Raw genomic sequence first — 25,760 nt, 5'->3', positions numbered from 1 at the left:
CTCTAGTGATGCTCCAGCCCGAGGTCTGTCAGAGATTCCCCTCCAAGACCAAACTTACATTGTGACCAAAAAATCCCACTTCAGGCTGTATATGCAGCAGAGCACATGCTCAGGCTAGGAACACTAATTTCAACTCTATCTGATATATCCTCAAACTGAGGCTGCAGAGCTCAAAATGAAAAGTGTTTCTGTTTGAAAATGCACTTTAAAACTACCAGATTTAGCCTTCTGACTGACTATTTGTAACATGGGTTCTCTTGCACATTTGGGAGAAAAAAGTATCTTATTTCTCAGACTTATTATGAAGATTTTAACTACACCTTGTAAGAAGTTTCCTGATGTGCAGAGATAGTAACAGTACGTTGCACTCTGAGTCCCCAGGTTTGTTGCAGTTTGTTTTCATCACACTTTGATGAAATTACATCAGACTGGAATTCATAGTTTTTCAGGGCTTGAGACACAATAGTCTTGTTTGGGCAATCAGGACCCTTAAAACTTCGCACTTATATATGAGCGTTATGCTAAGCTGGGATTCTCGGTGTCAAAATACTCAGAAAAAACTTGACCTTTGTAATAAATTTTAGTCCAAAACAGCAGCACAGCAGATATGTTTTGTCATTTAGAAGGTACAAGTACTGAAGGGCAAAACGTGTTTCCACTGAAGTCCTGGTCAAAACTGCTGCTTACTACACTGAAAGCATATTTGGACTTTTAACTATCTCTTCCCTTTTCAGTTCTTACCAAACTAAATGAAAAGCCATATTAATAACAGCCATGAGCTAATCAAAGAAATTCAGATGGTGCACAGTGCAGCTCAAGACACAGATACTATAATGGCCTTGGATATTTCAGGTGACCCCCAGAGGATCCTGCTGCAATAATTACGGAACATAGTTAAGACATAGTTAAGGATGGGTTTGGGAGGAAACCCTGAATTATTTAACTTTTTTGAGTTTTAGTGACAATGTTAATGAAACGTCAGGTTTTTTTTCGTCTTTCCCCTCACAATGAAAGTTTCTGAGTTTTTATGACACTGAAATAGTCTTCTATACGGAAGCAAGACAAAGACAAAAAGCACTCACTAAAAATTGAAGAAAACTATCCACCGGTTTACTAATCACCAGGAAGATGCACATGTAAAACAACTACTACTTCACTTGCTCAAAATTATCCATACACATACATACATGCAAGAAGCATGTAAGTTAAACCCATTTCCTTTTTCCCATGTATGTGAAATTAGAAATGACTAGGCCGGAAAGAAATGTATGGCTTCTTCCCAGCTTATGAACACAGCATGTTTTTCACATGTGAAAACAAAAGAAGTTTTGGCAAAGACAAATTTTCCCAAATAAAAAATCAATTTTCCACTCTGGAAATGAACCATATTTTCAATAAACTTCAGGACTGAGGTACGCAGAAAAGGAATAACTGAAGAAAGTGACATTTGATCACACAGATTTCCCTACACTATTTAATAGTTGGGTTTTTTTCTTGATTGAAGGTGACTGTTCAGTGTTAGGGCATCATCTAAACTCAACAACCCAGACGCTAGGCTGCATCTTTGACTGGGAAAAGGAAAAAACCGCTTTTAGAGTAAAAACCATTAAAACTGATCCAACCACTCGTTCTTTGCAAAAGGGGCTCTGATGCTACAAGTCCGCAGCACAGCTCAGCCTCGCGCTCCGCCACCGCAGCGCAGTCAGTTGGCGTCGGCCCTCCAGTACTGTACCTGGGATTCTGCAGCTCTGAACCATCGGACTCTGGACACGGCTTCTTCACCTGCAAAAGCAAAGCAGTGCTGGTTACTCTCACTCGAAACACAACTTCCTTGCTCTCCGTTCATGCACTTACAGCAGAACTTAAAGCGGATCCTGCTCTGCTCACCATGATCTCTATAAAATACTTCCCGCACTTTACAGCAGCAGTTTGCAGTACTAAACAGTGTGTTTCATTATTATCCCATGAACAGCTGCCAACTGCACTTCCCCAGGCTCCATTAGTATGTAAAGCGTTCTGCTAAAATAGCTTGGGGAGTAGTCTTAACTAGGAACAAAGAAACCAAAGAACCAGGTTCCCCTCTTTGAAACGAGAAAGCCATACTGTTCTCAGCTTGGCCAAGAAATGTTTTCCCAACTGATACTGCTTCTGTTTCCTGCTAAAGCTCACAATAATAAACACCAGGTTCTGGGGCAAAGCGCACTGTTAGTTAAATAATTCATATGGTATTTTTCATTTTGTGAATCTGCTAACTGTATGTTAACTATATTTTCCTATTGCATCAATGAACACACACGCTGTTTTCACTCATATTTACAATATATAAGTACATAAAAGGAATTTCAGCTTCCAGCTTGATCTCCACAACACACTGCTGTAGGCTGATTGGAGGTGATAAAATCCATCATTGCCAAATAGAAAACTGCTCTCTTGCAGAGTAGGTATCTCCTTGGGATCTTCATGATTTCCAGTAAAAATTTAATTTTACCTTCTGGTAATCTAAATTACTTGTGTTTTCAGCAGCGGAAAAAATATTTTGCTCAGTAGCTTGCTAATGCAGAATCCAGAAACCTCCTCTGTGGGCGGTTTCAAAGTTCCAGTTTTAAAGCCACCTAGAAGTATCACTCACTGGGACTCACTTGGTGTGAGAGATACAATACAAAAAACATTCCCTTTAAAACCATGCAAGTTTCAGGATACCTTGCATCAAGAAACACTTCTATACTTTTTTGCTACTATAAAAGTATTTAAGAGAAAGAAAATGTGACTGTGAGTCACTTCTACTGAAGTTACTGACAAATGACAAAACACTCACCCACTCCAACAGAAAAAAGGATTAAACGAATGCTAAATATTTTCCCTAAATCCCTCAGCTGAATGCCATGCAGCAGCAGTCATAGAGGAGCCACTGGCAGAGCATGAGACACAGTCAGCGCTCACATAAACCCAAACTTGACAGGCACTATTTCATAAACATTCAGGTGCAAACATCATTGCTATAGTTTTATGTTAACCCCACTGTTATTAAAGTAGTGAAGATCTGAAATACAATAAAATACTTCAGATACATAAACAGACGACCACCTACAATGAAAAAATGCCTTCAATGTGCGTTATACACAAACATGGGAAATATTTATTCAGGTTGCTATACTGAGTGTCTCCTGATTGTCAATATCATAGGGAACTGTTCAAAAAATATATTTAAAATCATTTAAAGTCACTGAAATTACAACAGCCTCTCCTTGACAGGAAGTGTGTACTTCCAGGATCAGATTGTCTCAACTGAATTAGAGGGTTTGACCAGAAAAATAATATTTTCATTTTGAATATAAAATATAATTTAAAATTATTGAAAACATAATGTATTTAGAACTATAACATAAAATAACCTAACATAATTAAAATTAATTAAAAAAATAAGTATATTCCTAGTAGCTATTTAAACATAAATCCTAGTAGAGCTTCTTTTTCCATATCCCTTTACCATACACTCACTTCCAGCATACTTTTGCTATCTACTTGCTCTCAAATTTACTGGCATTTACTTATTCCTTTCCCATTTCTTTGCTGTTTTGTGGTTGCCACCAGTAGCACTGTCTGTCACATTTGCACTGGGGCTCAGACCTCACTCCCCAGGTCAGGACAGTTCAACCACTGACTTTAATCGGCTGCTGAAGAGTCTGACAGTCACCCAGAAATCCCAACACCCAGGATTTGCAAAGTGATTGCATGTCGGGTGGTGGGCAACTACCACAGAAGTCCAAAGAGAGTACAAACATATATTAACATTATCTGAGCACTTTTAACATACAGAATATATTAAGACCCCTGGTTTTCCTGGGCAGGGATGAGAGATGCAGTAATTGGGTACTCACAGATGAGTTGTCCTACCACAGCTCACACTACTACTGCATTTTGCTTTGACTAACATTACAAAGCAATTGAAAGATTATGCTTTATCTGCTTGGTAAACAGTAAAAAAAAAAAGAACCTAAAAACCAACAACAAAAAACTCAACTGATAAAGTTTGGTAAAAGTGGAAAGGTCACAGCAAAAAAGCCACTGACCAAATGTATCAAAACGACTCACCTGTGTGATGCAATAAACTTGGGGAGAAAAAAAGTGGGCATTTTTTTATTTAAGAATATTGCAATGAAAGTAAAATACTTCAAAAAGTGAGAATGTCTCAGGTTTGCAGCTTGGCAAATAGATGATGCAGTTCATCTATGATCACTACCTGAAGAAATGTGCAGAACCACAGAGTACAGATTTGGCTTTTCCTCTGAGACTAAATGTAAACTTCATTGCATATCTTTAGGGTCCCTCTTTGAGAGAAAAGATTTAATAAATAAAAATGTTATTTCTTAAAGGAGGAACAGGCATGGGATTTTCTTTCAAGTGGCCATATGGAATGAACACCATTTCTCTTCAAGGCTACTCAAGTAGCAAAACAGATTCTGTTATTCATAAAATTATGCCACCCTTGAAGGTGAACAGAAAATCACTGTGAAAACTTCTGATCAAAGACTAAATATTGTTTCCTTTGTCTTCAGCTACACTGTTTTACCTCTTAATCTGCCTTGCTGACTGTTTTCAAAATAATTAACTTTCACTAACACCACATTTATTTACATTCTCATGTGTAAATGCGATAAAAAGAACCTTTTTCTTTACTCCTGCTGTTTTCCTTCCCCCCCTCTCTGTTTACACAGGTTTTCTCACCATTTTAGTTAAATGAATGTTGAGAGTCATTCACAAGAGTAAGTTTCAGTTTGAATTTTGTCAAGCTGCACTGAACTCTCCTGCTCTGGTTGCCTGCTACAAAATTTTTGAAGAGTTTAAGCTAAAAAATCCTTAAATACAAATATTTGTGAGAACAGACTGTTGTGTTCATGTTTTAAAAGTCACGTCATTATGCTGCCCATTGGCTTCAGCTCCTGAAAGTTGGAGGCAAAATCCCAAAACTGAAAGGGGAGGGGCAGAGTTTGAGGTGTACAGATACCCAGGAATTATAATTTCTGTGAGATTTTGCCCACATTTATTTTAGTTTGTAAGATTCTAAAAGCCCTATTGTCACACTGTTAGTGAAGTCCTACAGTGTGGGCCCTGAATTTCTGAAGATCCTTTCTGCATTGAATAGTCTCCATCTCAAAGATGCTGGTGCTGAACGAGCCTTGGAATTACTTCTGAGTGCCAGGAGAACCCCATGCCATGAGGAAATTTGACATTATCAAAACTGTCCCTCTTTGCTTTGTACTGTGCAGTACCCTGGGTACACGGTACCCAGGCAGTACCCTGAAAGAAAAAAATCCTGTAGACTCAAATTAAGGTAGGAAAAAATGGAAAAAAAAAGAACAGGGAGAGGGAACAGAAATCAGGGGACAAAAGAAGAATGAGCTCTTGATGGTGGCAAAACTAAAGGAGAGAAGAAGCCAAGGGAAAAAAAATGTGACAGATGTAGGGACAGGGTGTGGACAGCAGAAGAATATGGGGACTGGTTGAAGTGGGACACCACAGTTTGCTCTCCTCTCTTCTAGATTTGGGACTAACAACACAAACACAGGCCTAAGCACTTGTCAGAGACCTGCGAAACTCATTACAAAAGTCATTAGTGACCAGTCTGCCCAGAGCAATAGACTAGTTCTGCCTCTGCAGCTGTATGAAGAACTAATTAATGATCCAAGCTGGGAAAATACACTTTCAACTTAGAAGACTGTGTATAAATGTTACACTTATGCAGAAAAATGAAGGTCTCACTTGGCTTAAACTGGGGAAAAAATAATCAATGTTTTATACAATATCTACCTTCACCTCTGACTTGGTTCAACAGATTTCAAATATGAACACTGTTAAAAGTGCCTGATTCTATGAAGGGACTGTGAAAAAGAGATGCGTTTATTAGACACCAAAGAACTGCAATAAATATTTGATATGATTTTTATATGATAAATATTTATATGATGAAGGATTTTTTATTAAGTATGGGCTTTGGCTGCTTCATGTTTAACAAAGATAGACTGAGGAACATTTAAAGAAAAATCTAACTATGCATTCACTGAAAAAAAAAGACACCCCCTGGAAAGCCTAGTATGTCAGGTAATAAGATCTGCACCATAATGCATAGGAGGCTGAATTTCCACAGGCCATATTAATTCTGGCATTTCCTTGCTTCTGATGTTTTTCTTTGCAACATTAACATCTTTTAACATGATTTTATTGGACCCCATTACACTAAATGTTAAACCATGAAATGGTCCTGCTCTATGAGGTGTTCTGACACACACACACTGGAGGTATTAAACTTGTAATGCAACACAGGTGAGAAATCCCTTCTAACACCTACAGCTGAAAAATCTTGCCACATCAGCACTAAATTATTCTGGCAATGAATCTGCTGCGTTCCCTCATATACTGCATCAATCATGGCCTTGAGGATCCCTCCTAAATCAGTAGGTGTGCAACAGCGCTGAGCAGAGCCTGCAATGCTTTGGGCCTGGAGGAAGCAGCTAGGCATGGGGGAGCTGTGGAGGCTCTAACACCAAGGAGACAAGAATGAAGAAAGGAAAGTACTTTTTGCAGACCCAAGGACATCTAAAAGCACATCTTTGTGCTTACTCAGCCTGTGTGATTGCTCTGGAGTATAGGCAGAAGAAGTGCACTTCTACTGCCTGGATGAGTCCCCTCAGCAAATTACTCTGGAAAAAGTTGACCCACCTCTACTTGCTGTCCAGGTAAGGGACTATGTCTGTAGAGCAACTCCACGAGAGGATGGCACAGGCAGGGGAACAATTTGATGGAAATATATGAGAAGAATACAACTCAGGGTATTTGTAGCACTGTGATGAGAATAAATAAAGAATAGTTCTCCTCAAATGTTTCTTAGATGCTGACTTTGACAGTGTTTATATGGAGTTTTATAACCACCTTGACAACAAAAACCTTATCAGAGACTGTCTTTACAATGCCTTTGTGTACATAATTTGCCAAAGATTTCCTTTGCTGCCATGACATCACTGCTATCACAAAACTAATAATGTCATTTGCTTGACCAACCAAAGCAGGGCAAGGGCTTGCTCACAGATACAGTGCTGAGATTTAGCCACAAATTGTAGCCATGCAGAAAATATATATGCTTTTGATTTAATTAAAAAAACCCCACAATGAAAGAACAAATATTATTGAGAATGAAGCAGTTTTTTGACGACTAAATTCAAATAATACTCCAGCTACACATGTCCTGTGAAGACAAAATCTCAGTGACACTTGTGCAAAATCAAAAAAATGCTGAGTAGACCTAGAGAAACATATGAAAAGAATTCTAAATAATCCCAAATTCTGAACTGATTTTTTCACAGTAATTCACTATTCTGCCACACTTCCATAAATCTCATAAGGATTTCACTTACTTAAACCTAGTGATAATAATAAAATTATATAAAGTTTTTTATTAAAATGCAATATTAAATGAAATTAAAATGTATATGAAAAAGTAAGGCTACATACTTATGCACAATCAAATTTTAATTACATTTCTGATGGAGTTAAAAACCCATACACTGATGCTACTGTTGAGTGAAAGAGCTTGAAGCAATAGAAAATTGATTTTTTCCCCTATTTTTCACAATGCAAAGACTGTACATAGCTGTATTTTAACTGAATCACATCCCGAAGTAAATTTGTCATATTTCAGCGGGTCTGAAAACAAGAGTTCTGATTGCAGTGGAAGAATGAGGAAAAATACGCTACATTAATTAATTTAAAGTTCACTATTAAAGGAGTTTTTTGGTTGTTGGTTTGTTTTTTCTTAATGCAAGTCTGTATGAGCTAGTCCTCTAGTGGAAACATTTCTGCTCATCACCTAAACTGGGTTTAGCTAATCAATGGTCTCTTCTATTCTCATAGTCATGAGATCAGTATGCCATCAGCTAAAATTGACAACTCTAATCACAACAAGATTGAGGTTTGAATATGCAAATTCTTTTTTTATGAAAGTAAAGTGCAAATTATTTAAAAGTTTTGAGTATGAAAGCACACTGCTGATGCTGACCTTTGCATTTTATGTAGCGCAGTAGAGGAGACTTCACATTCAAAGACATCAGATATGTTTCCGTGTCTCTAGGGTGTGAGAGCCAGGGATGGGAACAAGGAAAGTCACTGCTGTTCCACCACCACTTCTCTTTTCCCATCCTAAGATGGATTTGTTCTCAATGAAATGTATCATTGCTACCCTCCTGCCTTTGCCTCCTCTTTCCAGAGCAGTACAGTAGTAACTCTGGTCTGCATGACTATGTATACAAGTTAGGCATGCATACTAAGATGTATGCCTAACTTGCAAGGAAAACTAATCCAGAAGGAATATATTTAGTATTAAATACCTACAGTTCAGGAATCTAAATAGGTCTAGGCTTGTCATGTAAGGCTACCTTTACATCCAACAGAAAGATACAGATGTATTTCAGCTGACTTAGAGTAGTTATCTATTTCAGACAGAGAGGAATGACACCAAATTAATTGTGACTAAAGGTTTCAACTCTCCACTTACCTGATGAAATGCAGGTAGTTGGGAAACACTGAGGAATTGGAATGGTGCTGCCAAAGAGAGAGACACACAACCTGTGTGTCTCATTACATCCTCCATGAAATCCTCTTTGCCAGAAACACTGATTGTAACAGTGGAGAGAGATAGCTCCCATGAAGTTTCATGTTTCAGAGCCTCAGCTCCTTTGAACCAGTCACCGATCCTAATAATTTTAAGAAGGAGCTATGCCTTACAAAGCATACAATAGTCTTAAATGCTTCCACTTTTTGGGACAATCTTCATGACTCTCACAACGTTTTGGATTTTCTGTACAAACTGCTGCCAAGAACAGTGTGGACGAACGAGACACCAGTCCACGGACAGCCCAAAAAGCTGCAAAGAAGCACTCCATTTCCTTTTGATCTTATTTCACCAGACTGGAGTGATGAGCAGTGACACACTAGAGCTCTTGCTGGAGAGCACATTACATACACATTGAAGTTAATGGGAATTTAATCAATTCAGGTAAATGCCTTTTTCATACTTCCAGTGAGACTATAATGACAGTTTCTTTTGGGCACACTGCACAGTCTTACCATTGGCATAAGCCTTTGTAAAACATAAATCATAAAGCTTTATCCAGTATGAAACTGTGTTTCTACTGAGAAGTTTTAGAGAATGAAGGTGTCATTAAGGTGACATGAATTGATAAAATCTGAGAGAACTTTAATGCCTCAATTTTCTTATTCATATTCTATCGTTGGGGACTAAACATTCCTTCCTTGGTAATTTCTTGTTAGTGGAAGGGTTTCCTATGTGTTCGTTTTTGCAACATGACTAATGGGTTCACACAGTTCAGACCTCTAAGCGTCTTTAAAATCTTTTATACCTGCAAACATTTTTAAAACACATTTTGAATTGCCTTTGGCACAAGCACACTAAAAATATCAGAGGGTGTAACAGCCAAGTCATAATTTAAGTGATTGGAACCTGTAAAGTACTAACTTCTACATTTTGGAAAGCATTTATGCATGCACTGTGGGAAAAATTGGCATCCTTTTTTTCTTTTTGTTTGTTTGTGTACAATGAAAGAAGGAAATATGCCTTCCCTTAACTGGTGGGTCAGGCAGGGCAAATGCCACACTACAATGGCACTTTTTGTTTCAGCCTGGGTTACCTAATAGCTCAGAGCTCACAGAACACTTTTTTCCTGCAGTTGGGAGGATGGGCCTGGCTCCCTTTGAAAAAAGAAAGAAGAAAAGAGAAGAGAAGAGGGAAGGCATTACCTCCCCATTTATAAGTTCCAAAGGCCAAAGGTTTGGAAACTCTACCAGCCTGGAGCTCATTTATCAACAAATTCAGATTCAGGAAAAAATACTAAAGTACTAACTCTGATTTTCTCTCATTCTCGTTTCCTTTTCTTTCTCTCACATTATTTTCCTAGCTCGCTCCCTCCTCCCCACCCCTACCACCTCTTAAAAGATGCCACACCAACCTAAACACAAACCTTCGGCCTTTTTTTGCCTTTTCAAGTCAGCAGTATATCTCAGTCAAGCTGACTCCGCAAGTATACCCTTGGTGTCTTCCTGTTGTCTTCCTGGTACCTCCAAACTGGAAATCAGCTAGAAGATACCATTCTTAATCCAGACATGGAAAAATGCTTACTGTTTTTACTCCAGTTATATCCCCATGATCTCTTCCAGTTTTGTTGCAGTCACACCATTTTTTTTTTTTGTGTTTGCTTTTTAAATATCAGCATTCCCAGATACCATTGATCTCTTTTCAGGAAAAAACATACTGAAATGCAGGAAAACAGCTATGCTGTGCAATGCTTTCTAGATTTCATCTTGTGATTCCTCAATTTCACAGAAATATTGTAAACAAACTAGGTGTATCAAAACTGCTTTGGAGATTTCATTCAATATTCAAAGGAATATCAAGTCATCTCCTGTTATATGCATAAAATTCAGAGCCTCCTCAGAAAACCTGAACTTATTTTCTTTCCTCCTGCTTTTCAAAACCAGCCAGGGCCAACAAATGCAAAGAAAAAAAGGATAAACTTTGAAGCTGAAATTTAAAGCAATGAAAGTCAGGAAGTTCAAAAGTTAATGTTCCTATGGCTGTGTTAACTTGGCCATGTTGCAAATAGAGCATGCAAATACTTCAAGCTATTTTATTAAAGGCCTGTAGTACCGTGCCATAAAGCTGTTTTCTTTTCATGTGGAAACCAACTTGTATGGGGAACAGTACAGTGTATTTCTACTGCTAATGCTGACTTCTCCACTGCAAGTCAAGTATCCCCGCCTCAAGGCACTTCTCTGTTCTGACATTGCTGGTGTCTCACTGGAATCCAACTTTCCCTAAGTTCACCCAAGAGCTTACATACTGACCACTGCAGGAACAAAGGACAACTTCTCTCCTGACTTATTTGCCTCATCAGAAAATAATCTGTCTTTCCCCTTGAGACCAAAGAACATTTGTCACAACTTTTCCATCCCTCACTTAGATGAAATTTAAACAAATGGCCTTGTCGATCATCTCCTCCTTTCTGCTCTTTGCTATCCTGGTTTTTACCAAAGAGTATATTGATACCCCAGTGCAGTAAAAAACATGATCTCACATCTATCAAATACTCATCCTCACCACAGATTATGAAATACATACATGTAAAATACCCTGATTTAGCAAAGAATTTATTTTACTCCCCTTGTACTTTTCTGCTTGTCTTCTGTGTTTTTAGTATACATATTGCCATATGCTAAGGTTAAAAGAGATCAGCCCCCAGAAAATCTGCCTTATTCTTGGTCAAAAATGTTATGTCTCTTAGCTCCACTGAGAGCTCACCCACCAATGCTGGGTCAGTGTTAAGTAAGCAATGTCTGAAAAACCATCAGTTTCATTATCCTCTCAGTCTTGAAGAAGCATACTCATCATCTGCATTCTTCATGCCAGAATTAAGGGACTTTAAAGACAAGGACTGTGGTTTTCAGCTATATTCAAAAAGCTCAGGAAAAGAAAAACAGCTCTAATGTGTTCACAGTACCCTCACTTGATGTGGGTAGTTTTTGCACAAACTCTGTACTAATTAGTTTTCAAGCACTAAAGTCTTCATAGAAGTACAACCTGTTTAACAATGAATGAATACCTGACTCGGGTCACAGTCTGACAGAATGGGATGGAAAAGTTTGGGTACACTGAAAGCATTGTATATGGATTCAGCTACATGACAACTTGATTTATTGGCAATCCAAGGAAAGTTCCTAGGCTGAGGTTTGAATTACTCCAGACAACGTGGTAAGCTCTTCCTACAGGCTCTTCCAAGTTTAGCTACTTGTTCACTGCTGCCAATTTTGCTCACATACTTTTTGGCCAACTTTTCTTCACTGTTGGTCTTACCCAAGCTGTAAGAGCCAGATGTAATGGTAGGAGACCAGTTATTACCTTCAGTGTCTGCCAAGATAATGCATTCTGTGTGACCTGTCCATCACACATATGTCATAAAGAGTAAGAGGTAACATTCTACATTTCCTTCAGAAAAGGAGAAGAACTACTTCAGCTTTTAAGTATGCTTAGTGTGCAGCTAGTAAGAAGGACTCAATTCACTTCCGTGTTTTTTGGATCCTTCTTCATCTCTCAGGAGAGACAACCATATTCAATTGACAAAGTTGTAAGTGACACAGAGTACCAGAAAGATGAGACAATATAACTGAGCATTATTCACAGAAAATTAAGAGCATCTGAGTTCTTTATTACCTAAATGTTGGTGGTTTTTATCAGAAAAAATACCCGTCATTCACTGTGCTCCTTCACAACCCTGAAAGGCAGGAGTGCGTGTACGCTGAATACATGTGTGGAGACCTGGGAATGCAAACAGGCTCTTTGTGACCAACTGCAATGACTGTGGAGTGTGATCCAGTTCCTCCAAGTTCTGCATGGGCTTCCGCAAGAGTAACAGGAACAGCTGCCTGAGCTGATACTGTATTGGCTCCTCCAGCAAAAGGCATTCTCTGAGCCGAGCGGTTGTCAAGCCTGGGACAAGCCCACAAAGATTTAAGCTTAGTCCTAAATTGGATCATGGTGGCCTGTTACTGTCAATGAAACAATTCAGAATAATGAAGGTAAGTCTCAATATGCCTTTGTAGGACAGGAGGCTCAATTAATGCCAAGAAGCAACAGGTGGACAGAGAAATAAGACAGGTTGGAGGGAGGATGAACAAGGTAATATGAGCAGGTAATATGAACACGATTTTAGCCCAGCACCTGCCTACCTATTAACAGCTGGCAGAGTTCTGTAGGCATTGTGGAAGATAGGAATTACGTTAAAACAGTGCTAAAATAAAATAAAACTAAAAAGAACCAGGCACAAAGCCCCAACAATAAAAACTGTTCTGCTCTTCTGTGGTAGCTTTTCTCCTGGTAGTAGATCAAAGGTATTCAGCTATAAATATCTGACTTTAACACAGATAGTATTTATGAATCTGATCATGAACAAACAAATTGGTCTTTGAAAACAGCCCAAGATGAAGTCATTAACTAATTGTACAACACTAGTATGTTTTGCACAAGCGCTGAGGCCATTCCAATCAAAACCACCTGCTTAAAGCATATGCAAATTATTATGCTACAAATAATTTAAAAAGTGTATTCAAAACTGGGAAAAAAGTGGAAGGAGAAGGTAATAAACAAGTGCACATCATACTCTACTTAGAAAATTACCGAGTAAATCGCCTGTATATTTACAGTGAACAGCTGTGCTTTTTCCTAGCTTCATACATTTCTGTTTTCCCACATTACTGAAGCTAATTTGTTTAGGATTTTAGCAACAATTTCTAGCAGCTGTTGTAACATTAATAAACTACTTCAGATAACTAAGAACTTCAGCAACCTATTTCTCTCATAGTAAGGATGCAAAAAGTTATTTGTAGTTCAAACTACTTGATGGTGAAAATGAAATGATCAGTGTTTTGTGGCCCAGATGTTATCCAACTGGTGAAAAAATAATTTGTTAGAGGTAAGATAAAAGGACACACAATGCTGCAGTGTAAAATCTCACAAACACTGGGTATAAAGTAAAGACCTATTCACATGCATTTGGATCATCAGGGAGCCAAATTTACTTTGTTTCGGGTTACTTTAATTTTCAGTACCTTTGGAATGTATCAGTAAAAGTCAAGAAAATGCTGCTAAGAAATGAGTCTTTTTTTTCTGGGTTTTTTTGGTGGTTTTTTTGTTTGTTCTTTTGGTATTTTTTTAAGGGTATAAGAAAAAGAATAACAATTTAGCAAAGGCAAATGGATAAAATACTTTCTAATAAATACATAGGAAAATACACTACACATAATGTGTGCTATAGTTACTATATGCTAGTAAGCACCACAGAAGCAATATCCTGTGTGGTGAGACTACTTTTCATAGATTTAGATTTGATTATTCGAATATTAATGAACATTTACAACACAACATTCGTTAAAAACCCTATTAATATGGTAGGGTTAAAACATCATTCAGGGAAATTAATCATAAAAGAATAAATGATTAATTGTATCTGTACACAGGAATACAGCATACATTTGGTTGTATACTAGTAACAACAGCCACAATTAGAAAGTACGTAATTTTGGTTTTGTCACTTGTGTTATGCTGTAGTTCTTAGCACTACTCAGAATAGCTATATTTATAGCATAAAGTGTGTAAATAAATCCCAAACTATCAGCTAATAATATACTTTTCGTTATTAGCCAAGGGGGACAACATCAGAGGCAATATAGCTCTTAAAACACTGCCGCAAGAAGGAACCACTTGACAGATCATATTTCAGCTCACATGTAGGCCAATTTTGTCTCTTTTTTCAGGTTTGAAAATTTGACTGGCAATATCTCACTATGGATCTTTAGTATATCCAAAGAGATTTTCATTTTGTAGTATTAATACTGCTATATTAAAATGCATAATTTTAAAATATTTGAAAGTATGTTTTAATTTTAAAGTTGTTTTATAAACAAAATAGTTGAACTAGCTTTCCAGAAGCAATTAATTAACTTTGTCAGGGTTTTTTTTCCAAATTCATACCATTTTGTTTATATTTGCTGTCTTCCAGTAAATTCTTTAACCAGCAGACAGTTACTTGGAATAAGGAATTCTTCCAATTTATTTTGGATGGTTTTATATACCCATCTCAAGTAATAAAGAAAAAAAACCTCTTTAGTTTAGGGAAATATAATAACCAAGATTCCCTAAACTCTCAAAGCATTCAAAACAAAAATAAAGAGACTTCTTAATAGTGACGGATGAATTTCATGTACCCAGGGCAGTGTCCAGGAGTTGCAATAAAGTGTATTTGCAACGCATCTGCAGCCATTTCTCCCACAAGAGTCTGCACATTCTCCCCTAGTCCAGACAAGTGAGCAAGTGTCCTTCGTCTCCAGCTCAACATGCCAAATCTCCTGCATCTTTCGACCCTCCTCCCTTCTCTTCTGTCTCCCCAGCCCGACCCTGGAATGTTTTGGCCACGAGGTTAAGAAAGATTCCCCCATTTATCACAACCTGCCAAGCACAACAGGGTCACAGTCCCAGCCCCGGCGCTATCACTTAGCTAATCCAGCCTCGGCACAGGCATGAAACTTCAAAGATATTTTGCCACGGGCAAAAATTAGTCCTTATTTGCTTTAAAATCCAAGTATCAATCAAGTTAAACTGCGCTTCAGTGGAGCTAACATTTTGAATGTTCAGAGCAACATGGACATTTGGTTCTTAGCTGTGACTCTAATTGAATGCAGAGCTCACCTTGAATAGGATTACAAATACTTCAAGTACATCAAAATTCTCATCATGAGACAATTCATTTTATCCATGAGAAAGCCCTTGATAAAAAGAACTGTTCAATAGTTGATGTAAACACACAAAAGCACCTTTTGGTGCATGTGTGCAAATAAATACAGACAATACACACAGAATCTCTGTTTATGTTAAATCACTTCAGATTATTTTAGGCTCCAAAGGTTTTACTATGAGTTATAGAAGATGAGCAGCCGAACTTACATGATTGTAGAGGTCTGTTAATGACTTTTAAATATCCCTGAAATTAATGTGAAGAACAATTACAGATTCACTATAAGAATGAGCAAAGGACTTTTCTTCAATATCTAGGAAGCAAATCATAAATTGTACCTAGGTAAAATCATATGGAAATTTTACTGTCCTGGGTGTCTGCCTACCACTTTTTGTTCAACCCAATGAAAGCAATACGATAATTATGTTTTTTAAATCAATCCAGGTTCTTCTTCAATGTCTATTTTTAACTTCATCCTTATGGGCTAAAATGGGATCCATATTAAAATCATATTTTTAAAAAAAACTTCACCTTTTCTTCAGGTATTTATTTATAATTGAATACTGTTTAATTATGTATTAATTCAGAGTAATGACTGAATATTGCAAAGAGAAATAAACCACATAGATAATATCTTTCCTGTAAAGCTATTGCTGAAATAGATATCATTTATTTTTTTCCAGCAATATGATTGAAAATATTTTTAAGAAAATAAAATATAAAAAGGAAATAAGTAGCATATTAGCTACAGCATTAAATTCTGCAAACTGCTCACGTGCCTTTTGTACATAAATTTAATACAGCCATGCTCTCCTTTCATTTAAAAATACTGAAACATGTTAAATTTTAATCCCTTGTGAATAACATTTACTAAATAAGTTTTACAATTCAAAGCTTAAAACTGAATAAAGTGCTTAAAGTGCTAATTATTTCCTCTATTCTCCCAAAGTAAATGTAAATTCAATAAAATTTATGTATAGCTATTTGCAAAGAAAACAACAGAAAACAAAATATAAAAATGATAGGTAAGCATGTGAACGAGACAGTATGTAGAGTGTTTTTTCATCTGCTTCTTCTATTTAACAGTAAGTTCAGACATTTTCTCCGACCATTTTAGAAAATAGCCTTGACTTCTAATTCCTGTGGCAGATGAATTAGCTTCCCTGTATGGCTACTCTAACATGCATATGTATGTGCAAGCATGAGCACACAAATGTACAAACATACAGATATTTTCTAAAGCCAAATTCAAGTTACTTTGCTTGATATTATCCACATTCACACAAGATTGCTGCTATTTGATTTGCTGTACCATTTAATAAGGTATACTAAGTACTTTTATAAATCTCAAATTATTTTGGAAAAATGCTTCGGTAAGAACTATTTTTTAATTTAGGAATTTAAAATATTAATTGGTTTACATACCCTTTTCAAATTTACATTTGATTTACTTAAGAAGAAATTGTAACAGCACAAAAGGTACTAAGACAGTCAAAACCTGTTTAGCTGAAATGTATTTCAGAAAATAGTGAACAGACCAAGAAAAGAAACATGTAACTGGATCCTGCTGCTTGCTGCTTACCAGATCACAGGCACAAAATCAAAGAACTTACTGGCTGCAAGAATTTATCATACCTTTCTTCCAAAGAGGTTCCCTACCTATTACAGATCCCTATGGCTGTAAATGCTTGCTTACAGCTGGACCAAATCCCCTTGCTCTTTCTTTCCTGGGACTTTGCTTGCTGCTCTAGGTTAATAAAACAGCACTCCCAGAGTGAACCCCTCCTGAGTTTCCCTGAATGAAACAGACTTTTAAGGAGCAGTAATCCCCATGCCAGCTCCCACCGCAGCCTTTGCACTGCTGCTCTTGCTGCTGCGCGGACCCCACGGCAGGGAACAGCATTTGACTACAACAGCAGTACATGCACATGAGTTCCCTGAAAAAAGCTTTAATCACAATTTATTCTCAAAAAAATGGTCTGTTCAATTGCAAAGTGCATGAAAAAAAATAGATAATGTTACAGAGACAGAGCGGACTTTGGAGAAGGTAGGACCGATGCTTTAGCGTATTTACACTTCAGCATTATTTGTTCCAAATGTATGTCTAATCAACTTAGAAATTAACTAAATGGATTTGAATGAAGTATTAGGAAAAATATTATTCTATTGTATCCACAGTTTTTGCAGTTTAGGGCTAATTAATTTGAACTCAACTTATGTCTAGACACCTGTCTCAGCATACTGGCCCTTAAGTGTCTCTTATAAATATGTTATTGAATAACACACCAAGAAACTGCTCACAGATTTGACAAAATGTGACATTTGCAGCATGTTATAGAACCACACACTTTATTTCTTATAGTACTTAACAAGTAAGCTCCTGTGTTAAAAAAATGCTGCTCCTGAAAGAACCTGATGAATCCAGTCCTGTCTAAACTCCTGTACTCTAGAGCCACCATGAACAAATACCTTGTTCCAAAACCAGTTTGAAACTGCTACTACAGAAACTAAAATCAAATCTCCTTTTCAGAACAGAATCTGAATGGGAATTAATACCCATTTATATTTTCCATTTTACCACTAAAAATCACTTGCATCAATATCACAAATTAAAATCCATCATAACCTTACCTCAGTAGTCTCTGAAGAACAGAAACCAATTCCCCAGATATGCAAAGTCAGTTTCCAGGACAAAAAAAAAAGAAGAGAATATCTGTTACGTTTCACACTAATTAACTTCCCCTGTAGAGCAGCTAAGGTGTTCAGGCAGACTTTCAGGACCAAAAAGCTTTTGCATCAGTCAGCTAGGACTTTTTAAACTCAGGAATACTGAAGACACTTTGTTCTTCCTTGAACTGTCATGCCGAGCCGAGCACAGTCCGGTTACTTAAGTTAACTAGGAGGAGATCTGGATAGTAAACAAGCTTGGCTCTGTCCAATGGCTTTCCACACCCTCCTGTTTATAGTAAGATGACTTGCATTCAGAGGTCACCCCATCAACAGCTCCTGTCTTTCAGTGGGTATCTAATGTGCTGCATTTATCCCAAGGCTCTTTTAATGAAACCACCTTCCTGGTCCCTGCTCGCCTGCTGTCGCTATGACACATCTGCTCCTTTTTGTGCAAAGCCCTATTAAGTGTTAAAATATACAGAAAATATACCTGGGCATATATTCTGCAAGTAATTCAGGTATTTATACGTGCTTACCTTGACTGAATATTAGCAACAGAAAGTCTTTTTAAAGATCAAAGAATTTTGCCAGCAACATTCATCTTGTGAATAAAAGAAATTCAAGAGGAAGGAAGATGGATGTCATTGTTTGATCTGGATTTAAAACTTCTACAAATACTCCCCAGAAGGATAATGCATGTGCCTGTGCCAGATAATATTTACTTGAATATGTTAACATGCTGGAAACAAGAGATGAGGAGTGTCCTCAAGCTCTGCTGTAAAATGATACAGAGCCAAGAAAAACAAGGGTCAAGTGCCAGGACCCCAGTGAAAACACTAAGTCCGTTCTGGGCTGAAAGAATACATGGAATTTATGGTTCTTACAAAACACAGTACATCTGCAGCAGTGTAGAGCCTCCTAGCTCTCATTTTTTAGGCATACAAGTGCTACTGGTTACAAGAGGTTTGTGATCCAACTGGCAATTGTTGTTTTCTACATACAGCACTGCAAACCAAAAGAATAAAGCTCCAGAAAGTTGCTTATCACAACAGATAGATCTAAATTAATTGTATCTTAAAATGAGAACAAGAAAATTGCGTTTAGTATTTTCCTTCAGAAGTCTTATAAAAATAGGAATTCTAAATTTCTACCAGTACTTTTCCTCACTTCTTAGCCATCGGGCAGTACTAGGAAGTTCAGCCTTGTTTCAGTGGGGATGTGAAACTGAAGATGGCACTCTCTCCCCATGCAAACACGAGCCTGACTACTGCTGAGAAATGCTCTTTGAGTGAAAGTTACACCTGTAGCACATTTTCGGCACTATTTTTTGTCACCACTACAGCATCAAAATGACAGATAGCAGCTTGACTCTGCTGAAGCTAATAAAACATGATTGATGAACTGGGCTAGAAAGCCATGGCTATTCAGATTAGGATATTTGTGCCATCATTTGACAGGTTCCACGCCTTGTTATTAGAATGGACTGTCAGGACTCTAAGGGCCACTAATAAATACATCCATCCAGATTCCCTGATGATGTTTTTTGTACTTAAACCTACTAATGAAGTTTAAATATGAAACTTTTTTTCATGTGAAATCTTGCTCAATTTTTCTAAAATACTTGTGCTTGGAAATACAATATACTTCCTTAAACAGGTGCCTGTCAGCTGCTATAATCTCATGCACTGAAATCCAAGTAATCCTCATTTTACTGCATTATGTGGCATAATGAAGACCCACCTCTCTGACAATGAAAACCCACTGAAGCATATATAAAGTACTGGGGAGAACATAATCAGCTTTCAGATGTTGTTTTTGACATTAGCTTTGGGCATAACCTCATTCTTAACTACTGAAACAACACATCAGATGTGGAAGGTGGCTAGTCAAGATTAGTTGGGGTTTCCACCACCAAAAGAAGGGAAACAAAGGAAAAAGCTGTTGCAGTAAATGCTGCCAAAGAAGACTGAAAGCAGCAGGATGTACATGAACAGGGGGCTCCAAGGCTCGAATCCTACTCAATTAATTACAGAGAGTCTTCACAGTAGTGGAGAGTCCTCACAGTAGCAGATAAGGAACAAAATTTTTCTCTTCTTCTACCAGGCATCGGGCAGAGGAAAATCTGCCTGGGCTGGGACTCCATTAACAGTTAAGGAGCACACCAACACTTCCTCTGAATACCTCTGTGTGCAGGAGGTCCTCACTTGGCAGCTTCAAAGCCAAGCAGATTGTTTGCCACTCCCTGCCACCACCTCACCTCTGTATTCCCATCTTCTGTCACTAACAAGAATGAAAGGACCAAAGAAACAACCATCAGCCTTCCTCCTTTTCCCAGTTAAACAAGACAATTTTATTGTTTCTCAAGTCTGGATGCCTGGAGGCAAAGTACAGTCCCACACACTTGTAAAAGTAGTTTATCGCATAGTGGTGATAAAAAATTTCTATGCCATAGTCTGGTGCACACTGGTACCGTCAAAAGATGACCAGAGAAAAATATTGCATCTACAGCATGTGCTCCTTTCTCAGACTGACGGACAGGGAAACCTGTCCCAACATCCCTGCGATGGATTAACTTCTCTGCAAACTGAGATTACTAAAGGGAAGATGTATTTTATTGACACATAAATCAGAAGCATCTTCATGCCCTTTATTTACAACATCATTCTAAGGACACAAATGTAACAAAAAGGAAAACAGCAGATATTAGCAAAGAAACATTGCAGTCATTCCAGAAAATATGAAAGCATGAAATGTTAAGTATTTTGAATTTCTCAATTAGTGCTGCAACCAAAAGTGCTTGGTTTAGAGTCACAGTAGTGAAAATTACTTCCGATACTATTTTTTCCTGTTCTAAACTTTGTGTTAGATGCTGTTGTTCACTGTTTGTCTGCAATACAGAGAACACCAAACCAAAAAGAAAAGCCAGCCTTTGCATTTTAAGAAATGTCACAAACTGACATTGCCAAGTTGCAAGTGACTTCTTTTTTTACTATTCCTTCAGATTTCATCATAGGACGTGAAGTGCTTCTCAAGGCACACTGCAGGGAAAAACACAGCAACAGCAGCACATTTTGTTGCTGTTGAGCAACCTTCTCTAATATATCCTGGGAACCACCACAACCACTTCACATTTTGAGTCAGGGTATTTTTCAAACAATAGAATGATAAAAATCACAAAAAGGAGAATGCAACTAGAGGTACTTTTGGAGAAAGGGATGCCTGTGAGATTGTGGGTTGGTCAACAGTTTTGTAACTGAAGATCAAATTCACTGACAAGTAAGTATGTTCCTGAATTCTTTGTTGGATCTTGCATTCAGTGGGGTTTGAAGAGGCTTTGATCAAGTGGGCTGCACCACTCTCTGATTCTTCCCTCTTTGGGGTCTGTCGACCTTTCCCTGCTGGCTGGCTCTGGAAAATCACCACAGGCCCTGGGGGATGGCAAATTTTAGCCATAGAATGGATGACGGTATAACAGTGCCTCCAACATGCCTAGCTTTTTTTAAAAAAAATAACTGAACTGCTTTTACCTTTTCTTCTTTGTTTGTTTGCTTAGTTCAAAGATAAATGATATAATTCCCAGTTCCAAACTACCGTGCTTTTTAAAGAAATTTAAATTAGGTTTAAATGTACAACCCCCTCCAAGATGGCTTTGTTGACTTGTAAGTTCTCTTTTGTTTGTTTTCTCTGAGCTGTATTTGTGGCAATTCATCAGACTTTACGGAAAGAAAAACTACCATTTGAATTTCATTTCATGAGTGCCTCCTGCCTGCTCCAGGACTTGTCTGTAAAATCAAGGGATCAAAACAAAGTCATTCCTATTCTACTACTTCTGTTTATACATGACACTATTTATTAGACTCTCCAGCCACCACTAAAGCTGTGTTACATTCTGCCTGGGCACTGACCAGCCTGAGGCTTCTTAGAGCAAAGTCTGTGGTTCCATCACAGTCCACTCCACTTTCCCTCTCCTCGTTCTCCTCAGCCTTGCAGAGAGACTCTGCTTGGATACAGAGAACAATAATAAAACAGTGGATACTAGATGGATTTAAGAACATGCACTTTTTTCACAATTGAAACTGCTACCAAAAACTAAAAACTGCATAAATATCAGGAAAGAGATTGAAAACATGGAAAGGCAGATCTGTGATTCTGTGATTCTAAATCTCAATAAAATAATTGAAAAACTGATGGAAGCCAGCTAAATTCTAAGCTCAAAGAAAAAACAGACCTCTGAGCATATCAGATTTTCAGTGGTAACTGAAAAAGTTTGTAAACATAAATAAGAATTACACAGAGTAAACAAAAATTTAGAAGAGCAACAAATGGCATATATTTACAAATAACATTCCTGAAAGAGCTTTAAAACACCACTTTTTAAATAAAAGTTTAGAGGTCTTTCTATTTTGTTTTCTGTTTTCTCAGCACCCGAAATTTCCAATTTATTTCTGTAGTCTTACAGTTCAGCCTTTAAACTGAAATATCAAGCCTTTAACTCAAAGCGTTAATGACCAACACAATAAAGTGGTGGAAACTGGCCACAAAGTACTTTGTCTCCATCTCAATTACTTCCACTGGTTTCACTGAATCTTTTTGTAAAAATTACTCATTTACCTCTCACTTATGCCTGCCATTTTAAGTATCTGTGATATTAATTCTGACTTGAAATAAACAAATAAATCAAATCTGAGCTTTACAAAATGTATGTCAAGTTCAAGGTGCAAACTTTGTGAAAAGATTTTTCATATAATTTCTCCTAAGGGAAAGTTCATATATGACAGCCTATCTCTCAAAGGCATCCAAGGGAAAAAAAAAATGGTAAGAGTATTCATTCAAACCCCTGCTAATTATTATGCGTTTTTATCACCATATTTTCTGGAGTTACATTCAAGATGGGTAATGTCTTTAGTGATCAGTGCTGGGCACAAATACGATCTCAGCCCTGAAATCTTAAAGTTAGTTTTATTAATGGCTCTAGTATAACCTTCCAAGTTTTTTTTATGACCAAATAAAAAGTTTATTTAAGTAAGTACAGGAGAGACTGTACGTAAAAGCTCAGAAGGAGTTGCAATTTTTGAAGTGAATCTCAAAAGCTGCAAGAAAAGGAAGAGGTTGAACCATTTAGAGTTTTTGACTTGAGCTCCTTATCATCAGGCCCCATTTTCTATCCCTGTAACAGTTATGTGTTCCAAGACACTCAGTAAGAATGTCTGCGTATCTGACTGCTCTTAGTCAAGCCTCCCATTCTAGGTAACATCCAGTTTGAGTACACAAAATGCAATCCATTTTTATCTCTAATTTTTTTGGATGTGTACAATGCTCTTCACTGCCTGTATTCAGCACTTCTTTCAGCTTCTGTTCTGCTTCTGTGACAGGACCAGCTCTCCTCCCTCATTCCTCCTCCCTCCGTGCACACATGACTACTACAGTGTACACAGCCAGAAGTGATGGTCTGAAGAATGGCATGATAGAATTTTCATATAAAACAGGGGTTGTATCCTTGCTTTAGCTTACTGTTTATTTTGATGGCTGATTGGCACCTCCATAATTACCATGGACCTTCTCAACAGAAAGTTGGAGCAATATCAGTTTGGAGACAACCAAAGCAGGGATTCCTACACTGCGGTATGCAAACCACTTCAAGGCAGCGCTTTTGTGCTGGGGCAGGGAAAAGTGGGAGCAGCAGCAATAGATCCTGACCTTTCTGGGCACAGTGCTAGGACTCATACTGTTTATTTGTGCCTGGAGCAAAATCTAGTGTGGTAGGGGAAGTGCTTTGTGCATGATGGAAAAGATGGTGTTTAGGTTCTGACCTGGGAGGCATGGGAATTAAGGAATGGCTGACTTACTCTGAAAAAGATCTGCTATATGACTCTTTCCTAGCAAATAAACTCTTTTAGGCCTTCTTCGGTTTAAAGGATTAATAAAGTCAGCAGTTTTTACTGAGGACACTTCCCTTGATACATAAGTATGTAAGAAAAATTCCATTTTCCTTTTTTAAAAAATATAAACTTTCAAAGAAACATGATAAAATTTATGCATGCACTAAAACTAAACCCATAAAAATAATTAATTAAAAAAAAGAAGAAAAGAAAGAAAAAAAGAAAATTTTGCCTGTAGAGTAACTCCCTTAAACACAACCAGACAAAAGCTCTGGTTGTGAGTCAATGAAGCTTATCTTTCATAAATTTAGGGAAGCTAGTCAGCTTATATAAAGAAATTATTTTCCCTGTATAAAAACTTGGAAGGGAGCCGTAAGTAAAAAGTAACACAAACATGAGTTACATGGTGAAAATTCTTGGTTTTCTCCATCGCTATGTAAGGACATTCCAGGGAGATATCTAGCTTGCTGGTCAGTTAACTCATCTTTACTGGAAACAGCTTTTCTCAGGCACTTAGGAAACACTGTCCTACCAATGTCTTTTAGCATTTTGAACAAAAGATATATCAAAAATAAGTAAAATAAATTTAATAAATTAAATAAATTTTTTTTTGGTACAATGTTTTTATAGATTTTATTCAAAATGTTACAAATGTTTTAATAAAGAATCCATACTCTGAAAGTCCTGCTGAGCCATGCTAACTATTGAGGTCTCTGCCTTTTCATATAAAGAGACTAACAGCTAGTTAAAAGAAAAAGTCCTCTTGTGTGACAAAGCCATGTTTCTCCCAAAGTTACAGATGACACTGTAACTGTTAGACAAGTCAGTACTCTACATTTTTAGGCATACCTCTGATACTATATTAATTTCTTAAAAACATAATTCTAACAATCTTTCACCATAATTAATTGATAAATTATCTATATTCTTTCTTGATTTGGGTAAGATGGTGCTGACAAATTTGTTCCCTTGAATGTTTATGTCTTTTTACTCATCAAAGGAGGACTTGGACAGAAGTTTCCATTTTTGCCTTTGTTTGTGTTGGCAGCTTTACCAATGGGAATTACAAAGAATTTCACAGCCTGGCAAAGGGAGGAAGTGACATCTCTATATCCCCAAATTATCCAAGCTTTCAGCAGCTTGCTCCTTCTTCTGCTGTGCTAAACTATAGCCTTTTATTCCTTTCTTCTCCAGTGGCAGCATACTGCAAAATACAATCCTCCCTCTCTGCAATTTTATTAAATTCACCCTTTGCTTTAAGCTATTCCATGCTGAAGCCTCAGTTAATTTTTTTATTCCTAGGAAACACAAAAACACAGGGGCATATTCTGTTCTTTAGAGGCATTGATAATTTCTTTGGTGGAATGCGCCCCAGTAATCAGGAGCAGAATGTGGATAGTTTTGCCAAAATATCATTGCATTGAACTGATCACTACAGTGTAGTGAGTAACTAACTTAGTGTTACTAAACACTAAAAGTGTTTTAAGTTTGTAGAACACCTAAAAACTCTACACTCCCTCAGTATTTTTCAAACATATAGATTTACAATTGGAAATACAATGGTATTAATGTCCTCTTCTGACAACACTCTCCTTGAGTAAAATATCTATCTAAATCTATCCATTATACAGTAGCAAAATTTGGCCTTTGTTGTGGTTTTCTTTACCTAGTATTTCTATGTATAAATAATTAAATTTCTATGTATGAAGTTTTATTTCACTGCATCCGGTTTCCTTCTCATCACACTTGCAATTCTGCTACAGTCAATGGGGTTGCACTGTTTTGAGAACAAAATCTGGATCAGGATACAGATTTCAACACCACCCTACTCAAAAATATAATGTTTCAGAATTTTTACCGC

At 37.3% G+C, this 25,760-nt stretch overlaps 1 protein-coding gene across 11 annotated transcripts in view; it reads right to left on the bottom strand.

Moving 5' to 3' along the window:
* The window catches only part of EYA4 (EYA transcriptional coactivator and phosphatase 4), a 140,773-nt gene that overhangs the window by 64,404 nt on the left and 50,609 nt on the right, over window positions 1-25,760 (bottom strand). For all 11 annotated transcript variants that reach the window (XM_042017010.1, XM_042017008.1, XM_042017014.1 and 8 more), the window contains exon 3: window positions 1,733-1,782. In XM_042017010.1, coding sequence (XP_041872944.1) covers window positions 1,733-1,782 — 50 coding nt within the window. The remainder of the gene's footprint in view (window positions 1-1,732; window positions 1,783-25,760) is intronic.

The sequence above is a fragment of the Corvus kubaryi genome, unplaced genomic scaffold (assembly GCF_017639235.1).
Source record: "Corvus kubaryi isolate FWS band 111438036 unplaced genomic scaffold, C.kubaryi_AGA036_p1.0 split3-73, whole genome shotgun sequence".
Lineage (NCBI taxonomy): Eukaryota > Metazoa > Chordata > Aves > Passeriformes > Corvidae > Corvus > Corvus kubaryi.
The sequence above is the reverse complement of the archived record's forward strand: the minus strand, read 5'-3'. Positions and strand labels throughout refer to the sequence as shown.